We start from the raw sequence: 22,158 nt of genomic DNA, 5'->3' as shown, positions 1-22,158 counted from the left end.
GATGAACTTCCGAGGAAATATCCCGACGAAGTTCTCCCTCGGTATATTCCGAGGACATTTCCGACAAACTAGTGATCCTCGGAATTTCTTCGAAAGTTTGTTTCCTCGGAATTCCGTCGGAAAATTCCGAGGGATTTCCGAGGAAAGAAGAAATTCCGAGGAATACGGAAATCCCTCGGAATTATTTCCGACGACTTGTTTCGTCGGTATGTCGTCGGAATAACGATATTCCGACGAAATTCCGACGATTTTTTCCCTCAAAATCCTTGCTGTTTTCTTGTAGTGAGGAGCTGTCCTTGGAAACATAAAAACGTAACCCCTTTGTCCGCCATGCCTAAAGACAACCTGAGACAAGTTTTTAAAATAAAACATAACATAAAAATACTTTAAAATATCATAGAACTTAGATAACTAAAATGGACCAACAATTAGCATATGGTAAGGACAGTTGTGGCCTCGTTAAAAACCTAACTTGGAAAACCCAGTGGGACAAAACCAAGCTAGGGAAAAAGAGCACACACAACAGCCATTGCTAAATTGTTGATCAGCTTGTTGGAGAGAACTCCATAAAGGTGAAGGCTTCATGATTAGAAACTTGGCAAAGGCATTCTTCTTGATCTTCAATAGACTTAAGCATTCTAGTGACAGCTTCCTTGAGCTTCTTTGATCTAGCACGAGTCATTGGAACTTCTGGAATGGCTAAGATATCTTCACTGTTGATCTCTTCTTGAACAGGTTCATGTTGCATTCCCATGATCACATCATCCACTCCCTCTTGAAAAGGATTTTTCCTCAAATCTGGATCATATGCAACAAAAGGAGCCAAGTCAGAAACATTGAAACTATCACTAACATCATACTTACCTTGCAGATCAAGTTTATAGGCATTGTTGCTGATTTTGTGTGTGACTGTGAAGGGACCATCAATTCTTGGCATCAGCTTTGATTTTCTTTCATTTGGAAACCTCTCCTTCCTCAAATGAACCCAGACTTGATCACCCACGTCAAAGACCATCTCACGCCTGCCCTTGTTTGCTTGTCTAGCATACTGCTTAGTCTTTTCCTCCAAGTTCCTTCTAGCTTCAGCATGAATCTGTTTCACCATCTCTACTTTCTTTTTCCCATCAACACTAACTCTTTCACTCAAAGGTAGTATTAGATCCAAAGGTGAGATGGGATTAAACCCATAAACAATCTCAAATGGTGAAAACTTAGAAGCAGAATGCATGGCATGATTATAAGCAAATTCAGCATGTGGCAAACATTCTACCCAAGATTTCAAGTTCTTTTGAATGAATGCACGCAGGAGTGTCCCTAGAGTCGCCCTATTAACTACCTCAGTTTGACCATCAGTCTGTGGATGACATGTAGTGGAGAATAGTAGTTTAGTTCCAAGTTTAGACCATAGAGTTTTTCAGAAATGACTAAGAAACTTAGTATCTCTATCTGACACTATAGTCCTAGGCAATTCATGCAAACGAACTACTTCTTTAAAGAACAGATTGGCTACATTTAATGCATCATCAGTTTTGTGACATGCTATGAAATAAGCCATTTTTGAAAACCTATCAACAACCACAAATATAGAATCTTTTCATGTTCTGGTCCTAGGCAATCCAACAATGAAGTCCATAGAAATATCATTCCAAGGATGAGTAGGAATAGGTAAGGGAGTGTACAAACCATAAGGCTGAACCTTAGACTTAGCTTGTTTGCAAGGGACACACCTCCCACAAACCCTCTCCGCATCTCTCTTCATGCGTGGCCAATAAAAATGATCCTGCAAAAATTTAAGAGTCTTCGCAATTCCAAAATGCCCCATCAAGCCTCCTCCATGAGCTTCTCTAACAAACAAATCTCTCAAAGAGCAGTTAGACACACATAATCGATTTTCATAAAAGAGATATCCATCCTGCCTAAAATAATGACCAGTAGCTGATTTCTCACAAGATTTGAAAGTTTCCTGAAAATCTAAATCAGTTTCATACATTTCCTTAAGCTGTTCAAATCCAAGCAGTTTAGCATCAAGAGAATTCAAGAGAACATACCTTCTGGATAGTGCATCAGCAACTATGTTTTCTTTACCTTGTTTGTATTTGATTACATATGGGAATGTCTCAATGAATTCAACCCATATGGCATGCCTTTTGCTGAGCTTGTTTTGTCCCTTTAGGTACTTGAGAGACTCATGATCAGTGTGTATGACAAACTCCTTAGGCCATAGATAGTGCTGCCATGTTTGCAAAGCCCTCACCAAAGCATACAACTCTTTGTCATATGTTGCATAGTTGAGAGTTGCTCCACCAAGCTTTTCACTGAAGTATGCTATAGGCCTTCTATCCTGCATCAATACAGCACCAATACCAATTCCTGAAGCATCACATTCGATTTCAAAAGTTTTAGTAAAATCAGGAAGTATAAGAAGAGGTGAATGAGTAAGCTTCTCTTTTAGGCATTGGAAGGCGGTTTCTTGTGCTTCTCCCCATTTGAATCCAACATCTTTCTTGATTACTTCAGTTAATGGGGCTGCTATTGTGCTGAAATCCTTCACAAATCTTCTATAAAATCCAGCAAGCCCATGGAAACTCCTTACTTCACCTACTGTCTTTGGACTTGGCCAGTCTCTGATGTCTTTTACTTTCTCCTCGTCCACCTTAACTCCATCTGCACTCACAACAAAACCTAGAAAGACCAAGTTATCTGTACAAAAAGTACACTTCTTCAAGTTGGCATATAGTTCTTCTTTTCTCAGCACACTTAAAACAGATTCAAGATGTTCAAGATATTCTTCTAGACATTTTCTGTAAATTAAGATATCATCAAAATAAACCACAACAAATACTCCTATGAAAGCTCTAAGAACATGATTCATTAGGCGCATGAAAGTACTAGGTGCATTTGTTAAACCAAATGGCATAACCAACCATTCATATAAACCATGCTTAGTTTTAAATGCAGTTTTCCATTCATCACCTTCTTTCATCCTAATCTGGTGATAGCCACTTTTAAGATCAATTTTAGAGAAAATGCAAGACCCATGTAACTCATCAAGCATGTCATCTAATTTAGGAATAGGATGTCGATACTTTACAGTGATATTATTGATGGCTCTGCAATCGACACACATCCTCCAGCTACCATCTTTCTTAGGCACAAGCAACACAGGAACAGCACATGGACTCAAGCTTTCTCTGATATGTCCCTTCTCCATGAGTTCCTCAACCTTCCTTTGCAATTCTTTGGTCTCAACAGGGTTGGTTCTATAGGCTGGTCGGTTTGGAAGTATTACACCAGGAACAAAGTCTATTTGATGCTCAATCCCACGAACTGGTGGTAAACCCTTGGGACTGTCTTCTGGAAAGACATCTTGATATTCCTGCAACAAAGAAGTCATCTCACTCGGAAGCACCGGTGCAAGGTCAGTCAAGCCAAGGAAAGCTTCTTTATAAACAAACAATAAGACAGGCTGTTTAGAATAAAGGATTTTTTTTATATCACCAGCCTTCGCATAGAAATTGTTTGATTTACTCTTGGTTTCTACTAATTTATCCTTGTTTTCCTTTCTGTTTTTGAGTTGTAGTTGGTCTTGATGGACTTCTTTAGGTGTCATGGGCACCAGCACTGTTTTCCTGCCATTAAACTCAGAAGAATGTTTATTAGTGAAACCATCATGTATAACTCTTCTATCAGATTGCCAAGGTCGGCCCAAAAGGATATGTCCTGCTTCCATTGGTAAGACATCACAGAGAATCTCATCTTCATACATGCCAATGATGATAGGGACTGTTACTTGATTGGTCACTTTCATTTCTCCTTCTTCATTTAGCCATTGCAGCCTGTATGGTTTTGGATGCTTCTTAACCTTCAGACCAAGTTTCTGGACCATTGTCTCACTAGCCACGTTGGTGCAGCTTCCACCATCAATTATGAGACTACAAAGCTTTCCCTGAACCATACAGCGTGTGTGAAACAGGTTCTCTCTTTGCTCTAATTCTTCAGTCTTTGTTTGCAAGTTCAGAGATCTTCTAGCAACCAGCAACTCTCCTTTTATAGGTTCTTCTTCTGATTCTTCTTCTTCTGTGTATTCTGGCGCCTCATCAGTAGATTCAAATTCCCCACTCTCCAGCAGAACCATAACTCTCTTATTAATACACTCATTAGCATAGTGTCCTCTTCCTTGACATTTGAAGCATTTAACATCTCTAGTTCTTGTTCCAACAGCTTCAGTCTTTCCTTTATCCTTGAAGAGAGTGTTTGGCTTGTCTTCTTCTTTCTTTACTGGAAAAGGCTTGATTTCCCTTTGATAACTGGGTTTATCCTCCTTGTGATAGCTAGATCTTCCAACTCCATAGCCTGATCAGGAACTATTCTTTCTCTTTAGTTGCTGTTCAACCAGGATAGCCTTGTCTAACATTTCCTCTAGCTCCACATAGTGTTGCATCTCTATCTGATCTTGTATGTCTCTATTCAGTCCACCCAAGAATCTGGCCATAGTAGCTTCTCTGTCTTCTGAAATATCTGCTCTTATCATTAGAAGTTCCATCTCCTGAAAATATTCTTCTACTGAACGTTGGCCCTGTTGAAGTTTTCTCAGCTTCTGATGTAGTTCTCTGTGGTAGTGGCTAGGAACAAATCTTTTGCGCATTATGGTCTTCAGTTCCTGCCAAGTTTCCACTGGATACTCTCCATTGCGCCTCCTGGAAGTAACTAACTGATCCCACCAACTTAGAGCATAATCATAGAACTCAATAGCTGCAACTTGAACTCTTTTCACTTCAGTGTAGTGTGTGCAGTCAAAAACCAGTTCTATCTTCTTTTCCCATTCCAAATATGCATCAGGGATCAGCTTTGCCATGGAAAGATGGGATTTTTAGCTTCAGACCAGCAAGGTCATCTCTTGGATATCTTCTTTCTTCTCTTACCCGTCTCTGCCTTCTCTGACTGCTGTTAGAGGGTGAACTTCTGGTACCATAATAGCTTTCAGCTTCTTCCTGATGGGAATGGTGAGAGTGCTCAGGCTGTTTCTCTCTTCTTCTTCTTTCCCTTTCGTCCTCCTGATGAGAATGGTTCTGGTTCTGATGAGACTGGTGAGGAGCAGGACGAGATGATTCTGGTTGTCCATGATTTCTCCTATTTCTCCTCTGTCCCTGCCTGAATTCATCAGACTGCTGTTGTAGCTCTTGTCTGAAACCTTCTAGTCTGGTATTCAGCATCTGATCCATTCTAGCAGTGAGTGCATCCAGTAGTAGTTTATTAGCAGGACTGACTCCTTCCTCTTCATTTCCTGTCATGCTGTACCTGAAAAACAAAATAAAAACAGAGCAAACCAGTGAAAAGTTCTAGAAAGACAAACAATTAACTTGCAATCAGAAACAGATCCATGAGGATTTTTTTTTTTTTATTAATGATGCAGGAACATACACAGATCTAACAACAACAACTTAGAACAGATAAACAAAGGAGATTCAGCAGATCTATCAACAACTCAGACCAGATCGAAAATAACAAGCCCTAAATCAGACAATAATCAGAGTTTGGGTCGTTTGAGACCGTGTGGTAAAACTCGCTAAGAGTTTGAGCTTGTTTAAAGTTGAAAATAGAGTTTAAGGATATTTCGAGCCAATTGAGACCGAAAAGTGAATCCCAATAGTAGCTCGAGCTACTGGTAGTGTGAGAATAATGTATAAAACATTTTGCGGTTATATAAGTTTATTTATGAAACTTGTGATTCGAAATAGTCATTTGAACTTGATAATATATAGGTTGTAAAAGTAATTCGAGAATCTATTCTCTTATGCAATGTATTTATGTGTAAATAGATTAAAGATAATTGTTTACCGACATGGACGTGTTCTGGTTTTAACGACTGCGATCTAGCGGAGAAGAAATGGTGTTGGATGTTTGATCAGGTTTTCCTTGTGTAGTTGATGAGAAGTTGATGCGGCTGTGAATTATTAACTTGATATGTGCACAACTCATAGTACACCGTCGTGGACCATGTCGCGCTTACTGCCTCTTGCGGCTTTACTTTTGTTTGGAAATATCGTTTAGACAACATGTGATCTTAGAATACTTCTGCGTGGTTTGTCCAGATTTATCGTTTTCCTTAACATGAAATGATTTCGTGACTGCAGCTCTTTGGGAGTTGTGTTGGTCGATATTCTTGAAGAGTCGAACTCGGCCACTGAGCTGCTAAAGTTCCTGGACATATGGCTCATTGTTTTCATGGAGCAAGATCCAGTTTCGGCTCCTCGAGCTTCTGCATCAGAGATTGAACTCGATGCCATTATTGGAGGAGGGCGACTTGTCGATCCTTCGTGTTTCACGAGCTCGTTAGAGGTCGAGTCTGTCTTATTTTTAACTCGGATGCAAGATCTGTATGTCCTTAATGATAGTGGATATGTGTTTCATACAGTTCGTATCTGCATCATTAGGGTTTCGGGAGCTCGATAGCTCGAGGGATTTTTGCGTTGCCTTTGGTCGGTCAAATTGATTGGAGCGCGAACTGGTAGGCTTTCGCGTTCGAGTTAGCTGATCCAGTCTTTGCCCAGTCTATTGAGACTTAGGCTGTGGTGGTTTGATTTGGATCGTGGTGCTATCGAGATGCTTCTACGGTCTAGAAATGTACGGATCGTAAAATGGAAAATTTGGGAGCACCTAGAGATTCTCCGTGGCTCGACCGTGTTACGTCGGTGGCGCTCAAATAAGAAAAGTCATCGAGATGATATGACTGTAAATAGTGTCTCTCTTTGATCTTTGGTCTTCGTAGTGGTACCTTTGTCTTAATTCACGACCTCTGTTTGTTGGAAAAGTCTCTCGGCTCTTTTCTTTTCTTTAGAACAAACTAACGGTTGAAGGGTTGATGATAACCGGGTTTTTTATCCTTTGGCGGGATGTTGTCCCCCCAGTTCTTCAAGTGAGGTGACGAGGTTGTAGAACGGAGAAGCCTTTAATCATGACTCTGAGTTCCCTTTTCTTCAATGAGAAGTTTTCCTCATTGGTCCTGAGCAAGCCATCGGCTTCGTCGGTTTTTAATGGTACGTCGGTTTTGGTTAACGAGTTTGACATCGTGATCGTGATAGAAGAACTTGTACCCTTATTCATCTATCATAGTTATAATATGATCTCGGCTCTTATTATAATGAATACGGAGATTTTCTTATGTTGTAGGAAGATCGTAACGAAATGGTGTGTCATCAACTTGAGATCTTGTTGCGCTATGTTCGTAATGGGAGAGAACCGCTTCCATCGAACACATGACTGTATTTGGCTCTCTTTAGCTAACGAGAGTTTCCTGGTCATCTGTTTATAACGCACATCCACTTCTCGTTTGCTTTTCGGGCGGCGAATGCGAATATCAATTATTGAATATTTTTTTTTTCTATAAACAATTAGAATAATTTAACGCCAACAATCATATGATGATAGGGGTATGGTGATCTTTTTAATGTTTTCTCTTGAGCGTTGAGAACTCTTCTTCGCTGGAAGGTGAGATAGGGGTGCTTGTAGTCGTGGTTGCCCAACTTGTGAGCTTTTGTTCATGGATGTCGCGTGGGTAGCAACCCTGGTTCAAGTCTCTTATGATTCTATTTATAATCATCTCGATTGAGACATCAATTTTGTCGCCTTGAGTCGGAAGCTTTCTTCATCGATCTCGAGTAAGATATTAGCTTCATCGGTCTCGAGCAAGACAGTGAATTCATGTAAATATCATCATATGAAAATGAGCTCTTACCCTCATTCATCAGTATGAGCAAGTTCATTTTCGTAACTTTCTTATCTTCAGCGAATAGAGAAGAACATATTCTTTGTGAAGAGTAGTAAAGAAATGCATCTCGTTTTCTTTTCGTTGAATAATCGAGTGGTGGGGGAAGCGTTTAACCATTATAAAAACATAATGTTTCAGTTACGTGGGAATGAAGTAATCATCAAAGTCGCTGCTCTTGCTGAGCGAGGGGAATTCTCTTTAACTCACGAGCTCTTCAGCCTTGGGATGTCGTTTGCGGGAAGTCTCTCTCGTCAAACTTATTGTAGTGGTGATCCCATCTCATTGTGATAGAATTATGACGGTTTTTTTACTTGTTCTTCCTTTTCTTATGAGAGCTCGTGCTCTTGTCTGGCAAGAGGGTGGAAGAAGATTCTTATTCTCAAGGTAGTAATATAGTTCTGCTAATATTTCTCTCAATTTTTGGTTTTGTCGAGTTGCTTTGTCGGATGAAGGATTATATTCTAGCCAAATACGTTACCGTATTTGACTCGTGAAGCGAATGGCGAACATGCTAATGGTCTTTAAGACTTAGGCTCTTCTTCTTTGGAAAGTTCGTGTCTTTGTTCATTGTTATAATGAAAATATGATTTGTTTCTCGTTGTAGTATGGACACGTTTTTTACTTTGTGCATCATGCATAGAATCAAGTGTCTTCCCTCCACAAATAGTCTGAATCGTTTTGTTGTTAATAATCATGTCTAGCCAGACATGGTTTAATGAATGATCGATCGCACCAGGTCGGGAGGACGATTTCATCAGTCTTGAGCGAGACATTAGTTCAGTCTCGAGCGAACCGTTTCCCTTCATCGGTCTCGAGCAAGATGTCGGCCTTATCAGTTTCATTGTCTCGAGCGAGATGTTGGCTTCATCAGTCTCCCGGTTTCTTCAATTATATCCTCGAACAAGATGTTGGTTTCATTGGTCTCGAGCGAGACCGATCGACATGAAACAACTATATTCCTTCCTTGAGTTTTGTTGATAAACGTTAACCTTCTATGGCAATGTGTTCGTACTGAAGGCTTGATATAAATTTTTCTCCTTCTCTTCCAACCAATCACGTGCTGGAATGGGATATTTCTTTATTTTATAATCCAATGAGAGACACGTGTTACCTTCGGTGTTGTTTCTCTCGTTGAACCAAAGAAGTCTTTAGGGGCTCGTGCTTCTTCTTTGGGAAGTGGAGAAGTCTTCATAGTGAATGATGTCTACGGTTTTGGCTCATTGAGGTCCATGAATTCTCGTTTGTCACCTTTTCATCAAACGGTGGTAAAGATATTCCTTGTTTCCTTGTCGGTGTTTTGCTCCAAGAGAGATGGTGTAATCGTCATAAAAAGAGGAAGTCAAAACCAATTCACAGGGAATATAAGACTATCATTTTTTGTGTGGATGAAGATCCTCATTATCATAAGATCATAATAATTTATTTCTGTTTGTTTACGATTTTCTCCATCCTTCAATAGGAAGTCTCGTTGAGCTGATTTGCTGGAGGAAAGATTCTGGTATGGTCAAATATGTGACCATGTCGTGAAGAAAATAACGAGCACATTAGTGGTTTTTAAGAGCCTGTACTCTTCTTCTTCGGAAAGTGGAGAACTCTGATCTCTAGACGTCTCTTCGATACAAATATCGAGCTCTCGAGGGTCTGTCGTACTTTGTTTTTTGTACACATTCCAAAATGTGCTCGAGATATTGTGTTTCGGCCTCTTTAAATTCTTCCTTGCTTTTGATCATCTATTGATTGAGGATTCCTGCTTGATTCGTAGTAAGGTCTTTTTTTGCGCTTTGTTCTAAGACCATCTTCTGTTGATAATCGCTTTGACGCATTTGTTCGGTTAGTAACCTTTCTCGTGTTGGGCAATCATTTGACTGGACCCGAACTCGGGAGGTCAGGCTATCAGAACTCATCGTCGGTCTCCTGCGGTTTGAGGGTATTATCGGTGAAATTCGGCGAGATGAATTATTTTTATCAGTAACAGAGATTCGATTTGGCTTAAGTCGGAATTGAGTCTCATGTTCCATTTCTAGTTACGATCGAGTAAGATCGGTGTCGTCGTGATGGGATGGTTCATTTGTCGCGATATTGGACACCATATGAGATGGATCCACTTTCGTGCTTACAAGCCTTAGATCGGGTTCCTAGCAAGGATGTTTTCGTTTCTCTTCCCCCACAGTCGGCGCCAAAATGTAGATCCTAAAATCTACACTAATAATTTGATAGTGATCGGGAGTTCAATCTAGGGAAGAAATAACGTGGGCAACAATATCCTCAGAACACAACGATATAATCAGGTCTGAGTCGTCAAAAATGGACTATATTCGTAGGTCGAATAACGTAGAGATATCAGGAGAAGGAAGGATCGTGACTGAACTCGGGATCAAGCTGCCTACGTACCCGTCAAGGGATCAAGTCTAAACGTAGTTCGGTTATCATCATCTCGAAAGAGATGTCGGTTTCACTGGTCTCGAGCTTGACATCGGCTCCTTTGGTTCTCGAGAGAGACGTCGGTTTATCTCTTACCTTCTTGGACGAGAGGTCGTTTGAGTTTGGTCGGGAAGTCTTTAGGAACTCAGGGTTCAATATTGGTGAACAAGGACTCGTGTCTTGTTCATTGTGGTGGAGAGAACTCGACGTTGTGAGCATTACGTAGACGTCATCGGGATGGCAGTGAAGAATGATATGGTCTCAGGTGGATGACGCTCTATCCCTCAATAAGCCATAATCATCTTTCATTAAATAGGTAGATCGTGAACAATTGTATTCATGGTCGTGAGCCCTTGTGAGCTCCAAAAGTGGGATCCTTGTGAAGATAACTTTCTTGTCTTTTTAGGACTTTCTGTACACATCCTTTTGTTGTTACACATGCTCCTCATCTTCAGCTTTGACCTATTCTATGAGGTCGACAACTAACATATTTGATCCAATCTATAATAGTAATCAACGCCCAATATTAATGGAAGAGATTTGTACAAAATCTCGGTCCAACACCAACTTATTGAAGCGGCATCACTTCACACTCATATAGGTAAATACTTTCACTCATGCACCTGCAAATGCACTTTTTCAAAGTATTTATTAAGAATACAATTTCAACCTAACTCTTTCTTGCAGGTCCAAGCACATACACTGGGATAATATATATACATGTGCTACAATCTTTAAGTGTAGGCTTTCCACATTGAATTTAACTTCTAACGTCGTATTAGAGAGGAATTGGGTATCCCACCATTAAAGATTTCAAATGGACTTTAAATTCATCCCTTTAACAGACTCAATTACCAAGTGTTTAGCTAATCGTTTCTTCAAATGATATGCTATATTTCTTTCAGACCGAACAAACCCTTATGGTATTCGCCCTGTGAGTGATCAGCTCACATAATGCGCTATATCTAACGCTAGATGTCGCGACTTACCATTAATCACTTGATTATAAATCTTAACCAAGACTACTTCACTATCATAAATAGAAACTGGTGATACTATTTTGGTCACAATAGAATCTCTTAAATTAAATTCCTTCGCCAATATGCCTATTAACCGGCATATGCTAATGCTAAAAAATATTATTAAATAGTCAAACTTTCATGTAAATTTGCTTCTTGGAAGCCCATGAGATGGCACCTCCCCAAGCAAAATTACTCAACAACTTAATAGAAGAATGTTCTTCTATATTGATAATCAAACTTGCATCTAAATACCATTCTACCATCGAAGAAAATCTAACATATAACAAACCATAATTTATGATTCCTTTCAAATATTCAAGTTGTAATACTTTTGTCCTATATAAGGTACAAGCTTCACTCTCACATACATGGAAGACTTCATTGGAGAACAATCTCACAATTGAACTACTTAACAACTTTCTCAATATATTGAGACTGTGTTAACAATAGTTTTTATCTAAATACCCTTCTACCATCGAAGAAAATCTAACATATAACAAACCATAATTTATGGTTCCTTTCAAATATTCAAGTTGTGATACTTCTTGTCCTATATAAGGTACAAGCTTCACTCTCACATACATCGGAGACTTCATTGGAGAACAATCTCACAATTGAACTACTTAACAACTTTCTCAATATATTGAGACTGTGTTAACAATAGTTTTTTATTTATATGTAAAATTTTGACAATCACATCTACCTCCCCATGTCTTTCATTGATGTTACATTTGCACCTTATCGGTGATGATGCATTCGCACCCTTTTGGTGACGATACATTCGAACCCTTTTGGTCCCAAACCATTCGCACCCCAAACCATTCGCACCCTTTCGGTCCCGAACCGTTCGCACCCTTTCGGTCCCGACACGTTCGCACCCTTTCGGTCCCGACACGTTCGCACCCTTTGGGTCCCGACACGTTCGCAACCTTTGGATCACGACCCGTTCGCATCCCTTGGATCACGACCCATTTGCATCCCTTGGATCATGATACGTTTGTACCCCTTGGATCAAGATACACTTGCATCTCTTAGTTCACGATGCACTCCTCGAAGAAAATCTGACATATAACAAACCATAATTTATGGTTCCTTTCAAATATTCAAGTTGTGATACTTCTTGTCCTATATAAGGTACAAGCTTCACTCTCACATACATCGGAGACTTCATTGGAGAACAATCTCACAATTGAACAACTTAACAATTTTCTCAATATAATGAGATTGTGTTAACAATAGTTTTTTACTTATATGTAAAATGTTAACAATCAGATCTACCTCCCCATGTCTTTCATTGATGTTACATTTGCACCTTATCGGTGATGATGCATTCGCACCCATGGATGCGATTGCATTGTTGGATATTTAAGTGAATCCTTGCAACCATTAAAGTGAAGGATTGTAATTGTTTATGAACAAATGCAATTGTTTGTGATTGTAACTACTAGTGATGAACCGATGCAACTTTTGGTGATAAACCATTGCAACCGTTGATGATTAAAACCTTTGGTAAAGAACCATTATGACTTTTGGTTAACCATTGCAATTGTTGGATACCAATCGTAACTCTTGGACCATTACAACTGTTGGTGCTAACCATTGTAAGTGTTGGTGATAACCATTGCAACTGTTGGTGTTAACCATTGCAACCTTTAGTACTCTATATAAGGTGTTGTACGCAATGGAAAAATAATAACTTCATAGCTTGAATCAGAAGAAAATCTGAAACTAGTTAATAGAGAGAGAGAGATTCATTGTTCAAAGATCATCAAAGATCTTTGAAGAACCACATATAAGCATTAAAGCTCTATTAGTTATTCTTGTATCTTAGCCTAGAACAAGAGTGAGACTTTGATTGTCTTATCCTACAAAGGGATTTCGTGTAACCCAGGGTTTGGAATAAGGTCGAAATACTCTTTAAGGAAAGCACGGCGGTTCAGTCATTATCCATATATATAATTCACAATTATTCGGGTTACACCAAATAACCAACAATCTTAAAGTGCATCGTGAATTGTTGGATATTTAAGTGAATCCTTGCAATCATTAAAGTGAATGATTGCAATTGTTTAGATAAACAAATGCAAATGTTTGTGATTGTAACTACTAGTAATGAACCGATGCAACTTTTGATGATAGACCATTGCAACCGTTGATGATTAAAACCTTTGGTAAAGAACCATTATGACTTTTGGTTAACCATTGCAATTGTTGGAGTTAACAGTTGTAATTATTGGACCATTACAATTGTTGATGCTAACCATTGTAACTGTTGGTGTTAACCATTGTAACCTTTAGTACTCTATATAAGGAGTTGTAGGCAATGGAAAAATAATAACTTCATAACTTGAATCATAAGAAAATCTGAAACTAGTTAATAGAGAGAGAGAGATTCATTGTTCAAAGATCATCAAAGATCTTTGAAGAACAACATATAAGCATTAAAGCTCTATTTGTTATTCTTGTATCTTAGTCTAGAACAAGATTGAGACTTTAATTGTCTTATCCTACAAAGGGATTTCGTGTAACCCAAGGTTTGAAATAGGTTTGAAGTACTCTTTAAGAAAGGCACGGCGATTCAATCATTATCCAAGTATAGAATTCACAATTATTCGAGTTACAACCCAAATAACCAACAAATCTTTTGATAATTTGATATGATGATTCAAACCCTATCATAATCCATAGAAAAATATGCACCGTTCATAGTTTATCACTGTACAACCACCCATTGATTAAGTGTTTTTAGACACATATATGTAATTTGATTTGTAATACTAACCTTAGAGACGTTCAACAAGAAATAATAACATTAACTTAGCCTTCAATTTATTGTTTACAAACCTTCTTCATACACTTCATCAAAAATAAACTTTCTCTATATACTTTTATCAAAAAAGAAAATCTTATTTTACAATCAGACATATATATACATAACATCCACGTAAATGTACGCCTGTATCACTCGTTAATGAAAGTGAGAACGTACACATAATATTAATTTATTATATGGCACGCAAAGTATACCATCAAGATTTAAAAGATTCCTTTGGAGGAAAATTAAAGAGAAAGGCAACTTACAAAAAAAAAATTAAAGAGAAAGGTGAATTTGCAGAGCTTAATTTAGTGTTTGAAAGTGACAGGCGCAAATTGTATTATTGCAGAAGAGCGAGAGAGAGAGATAGAAAGTAGAGAGAGAGAGAGGGAGACGTTAACGTTGTGATGCATCTCCTCATTCATTTGCCCTAGTTTCCGTTTTCTCTCTCTCACCTTATTAAGTAATTTTGTCTTTACTTTCCTTCTTAATCACACCAAACTCCAAAACCCTTAATATATTACCAAGTTAACTATTTAAGCCATTCGGTAGGTTTGTGTTGGCCTGGGAGTTTGTTTTCGGTTTAGTTTCGGTTCGGATATTTTGATTTTTTTTTTTTGGTTTTTTGATTCTACATGTTTAGAAACCGTTCGAGTATACACAACTCAATTCGGTTGTTGTTCTCTAAATTTTATTTTCGGACAGCAAAGTTAAGAACCGACTAATACACAAAATTTGGTTCCGGTTTTTAAAATAATTTCAGATATTATGAGTAAAAATATCGGATAACTCATGTTTTCATGTTAAATATCCAGTCATTTAGATTGTTCGAATAAAAATATAATGCAAATCAGATAACTTTAAATATTTCAAATAAATTGTATTCTTAAAATATTTGGTTATATAGAAAATAAATATAATTAATATATAATCTGTATTTTAAAAACCAAGTTCCCATTCGGCTCTCGTGTTGATTCCAGGTTTGTTTCAGTTTTATTGGTTCCAAAGATATAGGATCCATTCATATATTTATGAAATTTATTTCGGTTTCAAATTTTTTTTTTGGTTCTATACGGTTCAGTTACTTGGTTCCAGATAAATATGCCCAAACCTAGGCTTAGATATTCGCGTGTTCATGTCGGATTTGGGTTGGTTTTCTTTGGGTCTGGATCCTTCGGATCTTAGATAGTTAGACTATATAGGTATTTGTAATTTTGTTGGTTCAAGTTTGGTGCGCTTCCAACCAGATCCGGATCAATCTGGGTCACAAAACTAAATACATGTAAGAATTGGTAAATTTTGGTTATGTACCGGGTTTGGATATTTAGGATCCAAAAAAGACCCAAAGTACATGAGTGTATTCGAAAACCCAAATATATCCAAAACCCAAAAAATCAAAAATATTTGAATATCTAGAAATACACAAAAATATCTGAAAAGCTAAAATATATTTCTAAAATCCAAATTTTTTTCTTGAAGCCCGAAAATATATCCAAAAACATGAACTAGAAACTTATAAAAATATGAAATACTGAAATATACCCAATAATACCTACGGTACTACATAAAATTTAGTGTAACTCCAATATCCTATCGACTTTTGAACAAGACCTGAACCCGAACAACACGCGGGTCCAACAAAAAACACAACAGTTTTTTAGCACAGACTTGGACCCGAACCGAACTTATATTTTTGGGTCGATTCCAATCATATTTTTTGGTCCGATTAACATTCCTAAGCCTATCATTCATTATTGTTAAATTATGTTTTAGAATATGGTGTTTAGGATGTCAGAAAGGCTCTTTCAAGGCAGATTATAAATCAATTAAAAGAGTTATAAAAAGTTTTAGCGATTATATATATGGACTAATAGGATTTATCAGTTTTTAAGGCACAGAAGAAACTACGTACGGTCACTGCAATGCTCCTTGTCATTATCAGACGATTAATATACTATAATCAATTTCATAAGAACACGACTACGGTACACAAGAGTAATAATTTAAATGAAGGTAAATATCATTAATTTAAATGAAGGTTTGGTTACAAACTTAATTGTGACCACAATCTGCTTAGAAGCTGATTTGATCCTATAGGTCACAAAAAGAAAAAATTTAAAAAACCCCTAAGATACATGAGATTGATTTCAAATTTCTCACAAGAGAGAATTTGAAAGCAATAGGGAGTAAGATCAAGTATAGCAACAATTTAATCACCCTAAACAAAGCACTTCTCGCTGCATCTGAACAACTCAGAGAAAACAAGGGAATAGCCGGGGGAAGTTCAGTCGAGAACTCACCGAAGTGGCTCCAAGCAGGCATCGACGGAGGCGCCTGGCTACGCCCGGAGCTCCGCTGGAGGAGGACCTCGACCAACAAACCTAGCTATCTCAACTGAGAGACAAAAGTTCAGGCCCGAATCGCCGCTGTTAACATAGAAGCACAAGTTACGGTCAAGCGTAGGCTGGTACAACAGGCTCTTTTCACCGCCTACGCGACACAGAGAATGCAGCAGAGACCACGAGGAACACTAAGTCGGACTGTCGGAGCTTTGAAGATAAGGATATGAAGCATAGAAGGAGGTTTAATTCTCCTTGAAAACAGGCAACCCAGAAGGCGATATAGAACTCAACCTACAAGCAAATGAATCACCACATCGGGTTGTCCTCAAACCCTAGCAGACGACGTCGGAAGCAAGAAGGGGAAGCCAATCACACCACCAAAGGAAGCCATGGCTGTTGCTACTTGAAATAAATGAGAGGTCCCCAACCAGTTCCTCAGACTCGTCATTTCGTCTCGGACCATTAGAACAAGACGGAGAAGCTCTAAAACTAGCAGCCGACGGAGGAGACAGGGGAAAGCAGAGGAGGCGGAGGTTGGAGGAGAAGAGGCAGCGACGCGCTTCATTCCGACAAACCACCGTGGCGGATCTGACCCAGATCCAGAGCGAAACAAACCCTAGATCTACCAAGACGACGGCGCCTCCTGCAAGCATACAGACAATCACGACCTCGTCCTCTCTCCGGAGACACTGGAGACACACCCATACGTCGATTTGGTCACCGGATCCGACCGTAATCCGGCGAAAACTAGAGAAGGAGGAGTAAAGAGAAGGTGAGGAAGCCAACAGCTTTACAGAGAGAGGATTGGATCAAGAGGAGCGGTTTTAGGGGTGGTTGCCAGCGGTTAGAGACTCACCGCCAGCCACCGGAAAAGGATCGAAGAACTCGCCGAGAGTAGATGAGTCGGGAAGAGAGAACATAGAGATTTTCTGTCACCTCTCTTTATGTTTTTTCGTCTTTTTTTAATGTCGATGATTTCCTCTATTATTATTTAGAAATTTTTTTGGTGCAAATATTATTTAGAACTAATATATCGATTATTATCAACTCTAGTCGTACCCATTAAAGAACTTTTTCCCCACTAAAAAATTATTTTAGCTACGTTGAATTTACATTGTTTTTTTTTCTCGTTTTAAATTTTAATGGATCCCTATAAAGTTATTGCTTTTCTTGTAATTATGCTCAGACCACTTGTGTGTATTAATGAAGAGTTAAGAACATGTCAAAGCTGTGCTCGAACCTTCTGAGGAAACACGTTTTCGTAAAGTTAACACCACTGGTCGGGCCTAAATATAGCAACCCAATAATACATAAATACTTTTTCACAAAAGAATATATTTACAATACTTTTGTGTAGCAAGCTCATCAAATTGGAGTTTTAGCACACGAAAAGAGAAAATTATAAATTATAAAACCTAAAATCTAAACAATATGATCTAGAAACTAAACCTTGCATCCTAAATGTTAATCTCCACAACCTAAACTCAACACAAAAATATAAGATCATCTGAGGCAAATTAGCTTTCTGTTTGGAAATTCATCTGACAAAAAAAAAACTTAACAAGAGAAAAAAGAAGCAAAAAGCTAATAACAAATTGTGTTGTTACAACCTATTGACGAGGATATTTTCTTTTGTTCTGAAACCAAACACATCAAAGTCACTCACTGTCCAGTTTGCAGTTTCTTTTTGTCTATTGCTAACATATACTACCTCCGTTCTTGAAAGTAAGATGTTTTAGATTTTTTACTTGTTCCACAAAGATAAATTTTCTATATGTTTAAGGTACTTTTTTATACTTTTAAGAAACATTAAATGAAAATATTTGAATTGATTAAATTTCATTGATGAAAAATTAGTGGAAAGTGTATAATAAAGTAAAAAAAAAATAAATTATAAACATTTATTGAATTCTTAATAAGCGTGAATAGTTTAGAAAATCTTACTTTCGGGAACAGAGGAAATATTTCTGTTCCAACAATGATTGATGTTCACACTCGCGTTTCTGGTTTGGTTCCTATAATCAAAATACTGCAAGATCCATTTTTCATGTGGCTTATGCAGAAGCAGATGTCATATGTGAGAAGGGCTCGACTTACTGGTGAACAACTCCATTGGAAAAATTGGAACCATTTGGTAAAGCTTGATGGATAAAGAAAATGATTACATAAAAAGTTTCTTAAAGAATTACAAACAGGGAACCAACCCCATAAAAAAAAATCCATACAATAGAAACAATTTTGGACCACCCTTCACTTTGAGAAAGAAAAAAAATGGCTCAATTGAATCCGTACATGTCAAAAGTCTTGTCCTCGGGTGGTCTCGGGTTGTTGTTGGCACCTTCAGGCACTCTAAAGCTCTCCATCGGTGGAGGAGCTGTAGCGGGAGATGGGGCCCAGTGTGGAGGAGGAACAGAGAAGTTAGAACCAGAAGCCTCTTGATGTAAGACAACAACATTAGGATTTGCTTGTGGTGAGTTCCCCGTGGTTCTTCGGTTTGAGTTATTTGCAGAGGAGGCCAGAGACGGTGTGTATGATTGTTGTTGCTGATTCTTCATTGGTGATTTGGGCCGCAGAGATTCGATATCAGGAGTTGTCACAACTAGATGCGGTGCGTCTGGAGGCGGATTCCTTCCTCCTCCCCCTTGCCACACTTTACCATCCTTGTCCGCAAAGTTCCTCACAAAAGACTAAATAAAAACACGCATTATCACCAAAACCGGTCAAACAGATCTTCACACTTCTTGTCAGAAATAGATAGATGTCTGCAGAGTGAAAATAAAGAGTTTTTTTTACTTGTGATTCGAAGTTTGAGGAAGAAAGGCCTTTTCCAACAGTAAGCCAGCCAGCTCGAATATTGTGATCTTCGCCAAAAAGCTCAAGCCTTCGCCGACCAAGTGCAAAATGCTCTATTATCCTATACATATCTTCAGGCTTTTGAGTCGAACCTGCAACTTTGAAGCGCAGAAAGGAGCAATTAAGCAAAATGGCTTGCAATAAAGCAGCGATACATATCCATTAACTTTTACCAAAACAATCTTATTTATACTTTCATTCAACTGAAGTTGCGACATGTTGGACAAACTTATCAACAGGCCCACTTAATAAGAAACTTGAAGCTGGAAGCAAGCACATTTTTTACTAACCGTAGGGAGGCTCTTCAGCAATAATCACATCAGTGTCAATGTTAGCATGGATAATATGTCCATCAGTGCTACGTCGAACAGTACCCTTTATCCCCATCAAGCAGTGCTCCTTTACAAAGAGAGAAAAAATAATAATAAGCAAAAGTTGAATCAAACAAAAATGCAATGGTAGGCCATAACAGACCTTGGAGCGCTGAAACACAGTACGAGAATCGTGGCGCAATGTCGGTGCTGCACTACTTTTGTTGGTCTTCACCCAGCAAATGTCTTCGCACCTTCTGAAACCCCACTGTAACACCCAAACAAACAAACAAAAAAAAAAAAATATATATATATATATATATATTAGATGAAGCGAATACTTATCAAGACTAACAAATGAAAGGAGCAAACCTTCTTCAGGCATTGGCGCCCTTGCTCTAGCCCAACACCATCACCAACCCAAAGGAAGACAAAGGAGGGAGTGTCAGCTATTGCCTACAGATACATGGAATATTTTTGCTTTGTTATACACCGTCATAACATATATGGAGCCACGAGGTCTACTCACAAGCCAAAAAAAAAAATGTTAAAAGTACCACATCTACGTTTAACAGATGATACTGCTACCCAATATTAAGTCAAGCGGTAAGAAAATAATAACACCAGCCAAAAAAAACTTAACGCTGTAGAGAATATGTATCCTAAACCACCTTTGAGCAGTTAAAAGAGTAAATAGTTACCTCAATCTTAAGATTGATGATGTCCTCAAATGACCAATACTCCATAGTATCAGAAACACCAGGAGCTCTATGGACATATTCCTCCCACGGTGGATCGACAAGAATAACATCAAACTTTGTTCCAAACAGCTCGGGAGATAACTCAAGTTCATGCAAGTCGCCTTTCAAATACATTGGCGCAGACGCGGAATTAGACACAATCTCATCTTTCTTTTGTATGAGCTCCCTAAGCTTGGGATAGTCTTCTACATTGGTAAGCTCCAGCTCTCGGATGAAATTCTGGGGACGCATTCCAGTATCCACAAAGTTCTGGGAATAGTCATTTTGCTCTCCTCTTGAAGGAGCTTTCCCAGGAGGTCCACCACCTCGAGGAGGAGGAACCCATCCCCCTGCATTCTTATCAGAAGAAGGCATCCCACGTCCCATTGGTCCAGGAACATTGAATGTAGAGCCGGAGAAGTTGGGAGGGCCTCCTCCTCTTTCAGAACCCGGTGGGTTAAAGAACATGTTGGGGTTTGGTGGAGTGCCAATCGAAGGAAATCTTGGGCCTGATGGTCCAGGAGGAAGAGGTGAGAGAACAGGGTTAACAGGTAACATATTACCATCGACTCCACGAGCACCAGGCCAGACAAGAGCTGGGGGAAATGGAGGCATGAAAACAGGAGCGCCGGGAATCGGAGACATGCCAGGGGTAAGAGAGTGAATGGGACTAGGTGGTGGCATTCCAAGGTTCGCAAATGGAGGCCCCATGATAGGCAATTGAATAGCACCTTGTTGGTTATCTCTGCCGCCACCTCTTCCTCTTCCACCCCTTGCGGGTCTGTTCCCTTTCATGCCGCCTTGTGGAGTCTGCGGACCTCGGTTAGGCGTTTGCATGAAATTGGTCCGACCAGGTGTTGCACCTCTCTGGTTTCTTGCTTTAGCTCCTGAGTAATCAGAGCTAGCTTCACCAGCTTCGTCTCTCGAATCCTCACCATAAGTTTCACTTCTCTGCCTGTTTTCTTGGTTGTAACCCCAATCTTCATCAGGCCTTTTGGGAGGTTGCTGAGCAAAGTTCATTACCCCATCAAGTGGTTTGGTTTGAATCTCAATCACATCATAATTCTCGTTTGAAACGCCGCCACTTGACAAAGCTTTAACAGCCTCACCCCTGTTTCCATCTTTCCTACCACACAAACGACCATGTGACCTCTCGCCTTCACTCCTTTCACGTCCTTGCCTTGGATACTCCCGTTCCCTGCCACGATCATAATGCAAGTCCCCATCTTTCTGATCTTTATCACTGCTACTAGAATGTCTTCTCTTCCAACCTTCTTGATCCCTGTCTCTATCAGACCATCCATCATCTCTTCCTCTGGATCGGCTATATCTGTCCTTGTCATAGTCAGCCTCTGATTGTTCTGATTCTTGATGACGCCTTCCACTTCTGTCTGGTGTCTTAGACCTGCTAGACCGACCAACTTCCCCTTTCTTAAGAGGACTATCTCTATCATCTTCTTTAATGCCACGTGTCTTACCCTTCTCCTCTCTGCTACTTGATTTCATACTTCTCTCAGAATCAGAAACCTTACTGCTTTTGTTGTGATCCCCTCTTTCGCTGTCAGCAGCAGCAGCTTCGTCCCATCTCCTCCTCTTGCTCGAATCAGAAGAAGACCCATGAGTCCGATCCCGACCACCACTTTCTCTTTTGTCGCGATCGTGATACTCTTCAAGAGCCTTGTTGTCTTCCTTGATTTTACTTCGGGAACTCTCAAGTTCCGATGCTTTTGCACTCAATCTTCTCTTCTCGCTTCTCTCTCCACCTTCCTGCTCTCCGTCTTCATACCAAGTACTCAGCTTTTCTAACGAACTCTCTTCTGATTTTTTCTTCATTTTGCCCTATCTCTCCCTCTTTCTACGGTTAGGGTTTGTATATCAACGCCGAT

The 22,158-nt window shown here is 39.2% G+C and overlaps 1 protein-coding gene and 1 pseudogene across 3 annotated transcripts; both read right to left on the bottom strand.

Moving 5' to 3' along the window:
- Positions 1 to 544: 544 nt before the first annotated feature.
- On the bottom strand, positions 545 to 6,287 carry LOC106320572 (annotated as a pseudogene).
- A 12,200-nt stretch (positions 6,288 to 18,487) lies between these two features.
- On the bottom strand, positions 18,488 to 22,158 carry LOC106320576 (methyltransferase-like protein 1). Of its 3 annotated transcripts, XM_013758960.1 has the most exons (7): positions 21,246 to 22,157; positions 20,234 to 21,209; positions 19,905 to 19,988; positions 19,696 to 19,800; positions 19,512 to 19,620; positions 19,162 to 19,319; positions 18,488 to 19,055 (listed from the first exon to the last, which is right to left on the bottom strand). In XM_013758960.1, exons 1-7 carry the CDS (start codon positions 22,103 to 22,105, stop codon positions 18,645 to 18,647), a joined length of 2,703 nt encoding a protein of 900 aa, XP_013614414.1. In that variant the 5' UTR covers positions 22,106 to 22,157; the 3' UTR covers positions 18,488 to 18,644. The 3 variants fall into 3 exon arrangements, with proteins under 3 accessions (XP_013614414.1, XP_013614411.1, XP_013614413.1); XM_013758957.1 differs by having other exon boundaries at positions 20,234 to 22,158; XM_013758959.1 differs by having other exon boundaries at positions 19,162 to 19,313; positions 20,234 to 22,157.

Source organism: Brassica oleracea, unplaced genomic scaffold (genome assembly GCF_000695525.1).
Source record: "Brassica oleracea var. oleracea cultivar TO1000 unplaced genomic scaffold, BOL UnpScaffold00962, whole genome shotgun sequence".
NCBI lineage: Eukaryota > Viridiplantae > Streptophyta > Magnoliopsida > Brassicales > Brassicaceae > Brassica > Brassica oleracea.
This window is presented reverse-complemented; position numbering and strand designations above follow the sequence as displayed.